The 8,558-nt window shown below is 38.4% G+C and overlaps 2 protein-coding genes across 6 annotated transcripts in view; one reads left to right on the top strand and one right to left on the bottom strand.

Annotated features, from left to right (window-relative positions):
• On the top strand, nucleotides 1-4,103 carry LOC114462200 (retinoschisin-like). The gene is made up of 5 exons (XM_028444898.1): nucleotides 1-21; nucleotides 177-375; nucleotides 1,677-1,818; nucleotides 1,916-2,111; nucleotides 3,951-4,103. Exons 1-5 carry the CDS (start codon nucleotides 1-3, stop codon nucleotides 4,101-4,103), a joined length of 711 nt encoding a protein of 236 aa, XP_028300699.1.
• Nucleotides 120-8,558, bottom strand: part of LOC114462590 (cyclin-dependent kinase-like 5) — a 76,299-nt gene continuing 67,860 nt past the window's right edge. For 4 of the 5 annotated variants that reach the window (XM_028445535.1, XM_028445538.1, XM_028445537.1 and 1 more), the window contains 2 exons: nucleotides 7,820-7,981; nucleotides 4,383-7,743 (listed from right to left, as the gene is read on the bottom strand). In XM_028445535.1, coding sequence (XP_028301336.1) covers nucleotides 7,393-7,743; nucleotides 7,820-7,981 — 513 coding nt within the window. In that variant the 3' untranslated portion in view covers nucleotides 4,383-7,392. Of the gene's footprint in view, nucleotides 170-4,382; nucleotides 7,744-7,819; nucleotides 7,982-8,558 lie in introns of those variants that run through there. The other variant, XR_003673982.1, reaches the window with a different exon arrangement.

Here is an 8,558-nt window from a genome sequence, read left to right as displayed (position 1 = left end):
ATGATGGTCAACTCACAAGAGGTAAGCAAAAATAGGAAGAATCAGGGAAGTGTGAGCCTTCATGTCCTGGAGAACACTCTGGATTCAGGACTCGTGTGTGTGTGTGTGTGTGTGTGTGTGTGTGTGTGTGTGTGTGTGTGTGTGTGTGTGTGTGTGTGTGTGTGTGTGTTCTGCAGGAGGAGGAGGTGATCCAGGAAGAGGTGTTACAGTCGGACCAGCAGCTGAAGGAGAAATGGACTCAAAATTTCAAAGCCTGCACTTGTGAATGTGAATCCCCCGATTCGCCAACACGCATCCCTGCCACCATCATCCCCCCACAGAGCTCACCGGCCCCCTCTCTCCTGCCCAGGGGTCATCCTGGGAACTGCATGCCAGGTAAGGCCTCCACTTGGAGCACCTGGATCAGTAGCCCAATGTTGGTTGTTCTTTGGTCTGCAGAACTTGAAACGTTTTATAAACGTAGCGTCTCACAGGTGGGGTTACCTTTGGTCAATACAGCTCAGATAATCCCATTACGTGTGCAGGGATGTGATGAGCAGATTAGGGAGTCTAAAATAGTCCTGGACCTTCAACTGATCAACATGATATGAGCAGGAAAGCCCAGATTATCAGTTTGATGCACTCATCATCAGCTTTTATAGTGTAACTCAAGATAAAGGTGGTGAGAGAGTTTTCAAAAATAATGGGACACCTTCCTTAACACTAAGGGGAGCCTTAATACGATACTACATAATGGGACCTGAGAAGGCTATGAAGGACACTCAATACTTTAAAATGTCATAATAATTGCAAACAACACTAAACCATGAACTTATACAATTTAGAAGTATTTACATTTATTTTTTAATTGAACTCTTTTGTTTTGCCTTAATGTAATAACAGCTTCACTTTAATTAGAGGGTAAGACAATAAGGAAGGCTAGCAGTAACTTAAAAAGGTAAGAAATGATTAAGTTTCAACATGGAACATTTTATTTCTCCTAATTCATGCAATTGTTTCATTTTCATTACATTTTATAGAAAATGATCATCTTCCTATTTTACTAGTTACTAACAAACAACTTTTAACTAATCGTACATGTAACATTTGTAAAACAATTATGTCTTATTTACAAACAATCCACCTTAAGATTTTAAATATATATCTTATATATCATATTATATATAACATTCTACAACCCATACACCAAATCTGCAACACTTAAAAAAATTGTCACAATGTTTCAATGAAAATAAACATTCAAATATGGTTAATTTAATACTAAAACTTCATCACATGCAGTAGTATTTAACTCTACTAACTACAGTACATCCGTCATATATTGTTTTAACCCTGGAAAGTAAATCAGATTTTAGAAGGAGCTCATTAGTGACTAGAGCTCCTGAGGACCCCTCACATGGTCCATGCGGGCTACCTGGGGCCCGCGGGCACCGTGTTGGTGACCCCTGATCTATGACTTCACAGGCCTAAATAATAATGGGCATTATTTTAGAACATAAATGTCATGTAATATTTGCATGAGGTTTCTCCAGTCACTGCTGCATTTACTGACAATGGGAAACCCAGGCTATTTTTCATTTATTTTATATTTTTTTAACCAGACTGAAAACATCTAATCAGTTCGCATAAATGTTTAGTTTCTTAAAAGAATGAAAGAGATACGCTGTGTTCTACAGAATGTCCTTACCACAGAGCTCTAGGCTTTGAGTCTGGATCTGTGAGCTCAGACCAGATTAGCTGCTCCAACCAGGACCAGTCCAATGGTTGGTACTCGTCCTGGATGCCCAACAAAGCTCGCCTCAACAACCAAGGCTTTGGGTGAGTACACCCTTGTCAGCAGACCAATGACATTCTCGGTGTAAGGTAAGGTAAATGTAGAAAACAAAAACAAGGAACAATGTGTGGTTGATTTTAGGTGTGCGTGGCTGTCCAAGTTCAATGACCTGCATCAGTGGCTCCAGATTGATCTGAAGGAGGTGAATGTGGTCTCCGGTATTCTGACTCAGGGCCGCTGTGATTCAGATGAGTGGATTACCAAGTACAGCATCCAGTATCGGACTGTGGAGACTCTCAACTGGGTTTACTACAAAGACCAGACGGGAAACAACCGAGTGAGTATTATTCTGAACTAATGACAAACAATAGGATTTTTTGGTAAAACTTTACTTGAAGCTTTAAACATATTATTATGATATGACATGTCATTAGCATGAATACGGTGTCATGAAGGGTGTCATTTAGTGTTGTTCGTTACCCTAACCCATTATTACCCTAACCCTAACAACTAACCTTAACCCTAAGCCCACTAGATCCCTCCACCTAACCCAAAAAATGCCAACATAGCTCCAAAAGTGTCATAATTTAGCGAACAACACTTGATGACAACCTTCATGACACCTTATTCATGCTGATGACAATGCTCATATCATAATGACAAGAGAAGGTGGTAAGATTTTTTTTAAGCAAAAATAAACAAAGTGTCTATTTGTACGGTTGCCGTACGGACAACCCCGGTGCTATTGGTACGGTTACCAAAGTACAAGTACGTGGCGTCTTAGGGTTAGGGTTAGGGTTAGGTTGTAACCAGTGACGTGCCGTCAGGGTAGGCAAGGTAGGCAGTGGCTACCCAAGGGTGAATTGATATTTTGATGATTTGTTTTAATTACAATATAATTATAAATTATTTATTTTTCCATTTCCAATAGCCTACGGTACCTATAAGTTTGAAAGTGTTCGCATTTTGAGCGTTTCATAGCCCAAATTACTAAAGAGCGCTATTTCCTGGAACAGCTGCACAGTCTAACTCCGCTGTAAGGCAGAGGGAGGCCACGCCCTCTCCCAAAGGCACGTTGCTCCTCTGCCTCCATCTCCATCTACGTCCAAAGGCAGCGTAGAGAGCTGCCTTTGGACGTAACCGTGTTATGCTAAATGCTATATGTAAGTTCACAGTACATTAGTGAATTGATGCCATGTGACTGCTGCTACGTTCTCTAGCTAGTGGGCGGGATAACACTACAGACAGGATGACAGCACTAGAGATGATAGAGAAACTATTTTTTGAGGAAAAACGACAGCTTTTAAAAGATGGAGACCAACACCTGAGATACCAGAGCTTCAGCAAAGGTAAGGTCAGAAAATGTTTCATACTTTCTACAGTGAATGGTAAAAAAGGAAGGATTGACTTTGTGGATGCTCCTCACTGAGGCTGTTCCGAGTTGTTGTTGTTGTTGTTGTCATTTTCTCCGTGTTTCTGTGTTTCCAACACAAACAATGGATGTGCTGCCGTGTCATGAGATATATCTTGTTGGGAGAGTATGGAGGCTATATTAAATAATTGTTTTAGTTTCTTTAATGGTGTTTATGATGTTGATTTTGTTAGATGGCTAAATGCTTGTTCATGTGGATCTTATTGGGTTTTTTCTTTCTTATTATGAATTTTATATTTTGATAAGCGCATTGAGATTACTTTGTTGGAAATTGCTTTATACAAATAAAATTGATTTGAATTGAATTAACACTTGCCAGCAGAAACATATGAAATTGTCATTGGTGGTCTCGATTTGCAACGTGCCTACCCAACCCTAGTGGTCACGGCAAGTCACTGGTTATGACCCAATATCGCAACAATTATTAGGGTTAGGTTTAGGGTAAGGTTCAGTTTGAGTCACGTGACCTAAACTGGCCAAATAAAGGTGCTGCGTACAGATAGAATGTCGGTATATTGATACGGCAACCGTACGGATAGCCACTGCCAAAAATAAGCGTGGGGGATGAAAGTAACTAGTAGTAACTTTTACTTTGAGTACTATTTAATTTAGACACTTTTTACTTGTACTTGAGTATTTTGTGTATCACTTACTTGTACTTCTACTTGAGTACAGTTTCAATCAAGTAATAGTACCTCTACTTGAGTAGGATATATCACTACACCTCTGTTGTTTCCTCTTCAGGTCTTCTACGGGAACTCTGATCGATCTTCCACAGTTCAAAACTTGTTGCGCCCCCCAATAGTGACCCGTTACATCCGCCTGCTGCCACTGGGCTGGCACACTCGAATTGCAATCAGAATGGAGCTGCTGATGTGCATGAACAAGTGCACCTGAAGGAAGCTCTGCATCCTTTCTATCTACCATTTACACCCTCTGCCAACCTGCCTTTTGCCAAGAGGGGAAACAGAAATAATAATGTTAATGTGGGCACGATGACACAGTTAATGTCTTTGGTAGTTCACAGTTAACCTGTCTTAAATCAGCTACTACTCAATGTGTGCACAAGTGAAATGGAAAACCAGCCTGTGTGCATGAATGCAATTTGTGCCCTTCAATACAAGTAAGAGGGTTTACAATCAAGACTTTAAAAATAAAAACACTGCAGTTAAGAAGTCACATCAAATTGGCTCAATTTATTTCATGAACTGTTACATAATGTAAACGTAAGTATTCTAAAACTGCTAAGCACTCCTTTGTGGGTTTACAGTCTCATGTAAATGCTCTATTGGAACAAAAAGCAGATAAACACTGACAATGCTACCAATCGGTGTCTGTAATAAAAGCACAAACCTCATTTCGTCTGAACACCCTGTTATAAACTTTTACTAATTAATATATTGCCACACATCTGTATTAATATAATACACAGTGTTCTTTCAGTAGAAACCAGTAATGGAGAGAGAAACCCAGTGTGTGTGTGTGTGTGTGTGCACACGACCACATGTAGTCCTCACACACTGTGCACACGATACATACGCGTGAGAAATAATGTACAGTCAGAACAATATTGCTGAGCCACATGGTTTCCTCAAAGTGCAACATGAAAATGTTTACTATTTATTCCTGCCAGGACACTCTGGCATTGATGGCACATCCTATCCAACAGAAAGCTGTTCCAATGCATATTCCTCACCTACTGTTTCCTTTTTCAAGACTTATAGGTGCTGTTTTGCTCTCAGCTAAGGATATAATAAGGCAGTGATTCCCATCTACAAGTACATGTAACTTAAGAAAATTATACACCAACTCTTAGAAATGAAGGGAAAGATGGTGATTTAATAAGATATTAAACAAATCTTAATGTTAATGTAAGTGCAACAATCAGCAGGTCAGTGCACAGCTTTTCTTTCCTCAGACCATGTTTGATGACATTGAACACTACGATTCAATAACTCCCAACAAAACCACACAAACTCCCTAATTTTATGATCTAAGTAATTAAGATTTATCATTTTCCTGATCAATTTTATCAAAAAAGAAAAAGAAAAACAAAAAACTTGCTACTTTAATTTCTTGTCTCGCAGCAGCCATTAGAATGTAAATAGCATATTGACATGGCCTGAGTGGTCATAATGTTATGTCTGATTGTGGTTATTAAAGTGAGTATACAGTAGTAAAGTGATATATCTGAAAGGTTTGCCCAAAAAACAAACAATTATTTAATTGAAAAAAAAAAGACTATTGATGAGCAAAATGAGAAAAGAAAGTTAAAGTTAATGATTTAATAATTAACTTTAATTTATAATATAACAAACAATCATAACTAGTTTACGGGTTAGCAAGGACTTGAGGTAAAGTTTATTAAAGTTAATAAATCTTGTTAAAAATATTAAAATAATTTTAAAAAGTCATTTTTTTTATCCCCAGAATATATTAGGGTGAAAGTAAAAAAGGTGTTTAAGTCTAATGTTAACTAATTAATTAAGTTATTAGGATCAACATATAAAATAATAAAATAGCCAATAAGATTTTAGGGCTTTGTAATCAAGTTATAGTATGTTAAAAAAAAAAAAAAAAAAAAAAAAAAGAAGTAAAATATGCACTAGTTTAGCTCACATGGCTTTTGTTTTTCTCTACCTGCTAAAAAATATTACTTTTCAAAAACAATAGGAGAAAAATTTAATTTGTGCACTTTTGCCAACTTATTCACACTTTGAATAACTTAAATAAACAAGGCAGAGCATTTAAGTTGCTCATGAGAAATCCTAACAGTTTAATTTTGTTATTGATCACATGCTTCCCATATTCAGTGTCATGACTGGGAATCAACCAGTTTAGGTTTTACTTTAATTTACATTTGTCCATAATAAAAAGGCATTTTAAGACACTTCACGTGTGCAATTAAAGGACCAACATATGCAGACACAAACATTCACTTCTATTCAGTTCAACAGACAAATAATGGTTCATCAATCAACCGAATACATGTTTTTGGACTTTGGGAGGAAGCCAGAGTACCAGGAGGAGCAAACCCATGCAAGGGCTCAGAGAACATGCAAACTCCACACATAAAGGTCCAAGGTGTTTTTGGCATCTCCAGTCAAGCTGCCCATAAATGATCCTTTCATTCACTAATAATTGATCAATAATACTGATTAAATCATTATATCACCAATATTATGTTGAATAAAAAAAGAAAAAACCTCACTTATAAAATAAAAGTGACAATCAAAGAAAAAAACAAGGAAAAAGTCTGTGAGTTTGTGCATAGCCAGTTACAATATAAACTGCAGTGCATCTTTAATTCCTAGAGGGTAATGCAGGTTTGTAGTAGGAAGGTGTTTATTGAAAATGATTATTTATTGTGAATTATTAAATGGTTAATTATCCATCCATCCATCCATCTTAAACCAATGAAAACAATCCATGTTGACTGAGATCCATCACATTCACTCCTACAGCCTACTTAGACACACCCACTATTAAAGAACATGCAAACTGTGTGAAATCGACAAACCCTTAACCTCACAGATGGAAACAACTTTGCTGATTACCATTCTACTTACCCACCTGCAATGCATTAGAACATTAGAAACCGAAATGACCAAACCCGAGCTCTTAGATTGTCAGTGCCACCTCAGAGAAAATGCACATAGTACAAGCGATAGTTAAAGAAACAGGACTGCACTGGCCATGGTTGTATCTAGGAGTTTCTCTGTAAGCACAGTTCCACTCCAGTGGCAGAAAAGTACAAGTTACTGACCTCTATTGTCACTATTTGTTTTTCAAAGCCATAGTTTTAGCCTAAGTATTTATCAAGCAGTAAAACTTATATGTTTAATACTAACAAAAATACTTACACTTAAAATCTACACTATATCCATATATAATAAACATATAATATATATGTCTATTGAATTTGCTATATATATATGCTTTATAATACAATTATAGAACTATACATACACATATATATTTTAGAATTACAAGATTAACAATATAAAGTTTATCAAACATGGAGGATTTAAAAAATTAAGACAGTAAAAGGCATTTTGGCCTGTATGCAAGCAGTGTTAAAGGCCTGCTAATTGTGTGTGTGTGCGTGCGTGTGTGTGTGTGTGTGTGTGAGACGGCTAACATATGGATCAGTAATGTCTGCAGGGGGCTGACAGGTGATTGCAAATCACAGGGCCGTCTCTTTCAGGTCATTAAGGTTGGGTAAACGAGATCTGGATGGGCGTCCAAAGCCATGCCCGTTTTGGCCCATCATCTGCTCGGGGTAGGGGTTCCCCTCAGGGCGACCCATGGCAGAGGTGTGCCATCCGGACTCCAGCTGGGTTGGCAGCGGGTACGCCGCCTGTCGGCTCTTTAGCTGAGGGGTAGTGACCCCTGAGTGACCCCGGCTTTCAGAGAAGCCACCTTGAACGGGGGCTGGATTGGGCAATGGTTGATAGCGCATGTCTGAGGGAGGCGTCTGATTGGAGGAGGAAGATGAAAGGTGCAGGAGTTTCCGTAGAGACTTCAGTGGTTGGCTCTAAGGGAGACATGAAAGTCCATGTTAATCAATCACAGCAAGGTAGAGACATAAGGAGATGTTCTGTGAGCCTCACTGGAGAATGAGAATCAGACAGTTTCTCAGGAGGCCAGTCCTTGTCTCTGTCTCGGTCCTGATCTCTGTCTCTACTCTTGCTTCGTGTCCGGTGCCGGCTGCTCTGGTGACTCGAGGACCTGGACGACTTGTGGAGGACTGCATCCATTGTTTCATTAGAAACCTGACAGCAGAGCCACATAAAATCAATTTCTCCAAACCTCATGTTTCACACTGAAACCTTACGTTGTTGAGGAAAACAAGAAACAATCTAAACATCTGGATTATTGCAAATGTTTTACCTCTTCACCTCAAACCAAGGGTGTCACATTTATTCCAGTTTTGGACTAGACCAGAATGCTTTAAATATATATTTTCTTCTTTTAAGAAAAAAGAAATAATGGTTATTTCAATAATACTTCATTATAGCCTATTTTACAACTAACAAACTTGCAGTATTATTTTATTATATGGTGCACCATGCACATGATCCACAGACGGACCACATTTGGCCTGCAGACCTTCCATATGTTCAGTCTGCTTAAATCCTAATAAAAATTCAAAATGTGACACATCGTTGCGTCTCTTGTTGTCCTCTTAATGTGAACATTCTGTTATCGGTGACATAACATGCATCTGTTGGTCTGAGGGGGAGAATAGACTGCTCTGCTTGTTTTTTTTGTCTTACTAAGAAAATAGGTGCTATTTTGGTGATCTGAAGCACAGTTTTGTGCTGTGCTTTGCATTCAGCGCCTGTGTGC

This window comes from Gouania willdenowi, chromosome 4 (assembly GCF_900634775.1).
Source record: "Gouania willdenowi chromosome 4, fGouWil2.1, whole genome shotgun sequence".
Taxonomy (NCBI): domain Eukaryota; kingdom Metazoa; phylum Chordata; class Actinopteri; order Blenniiformes; family Gobiesocidae; genus Gouania; species Gouania willdenowi.
Note: the sequence above shows the minus strand (reverse complement) of the source record. Positions and strands in the feature narration are given on the sequence as shown.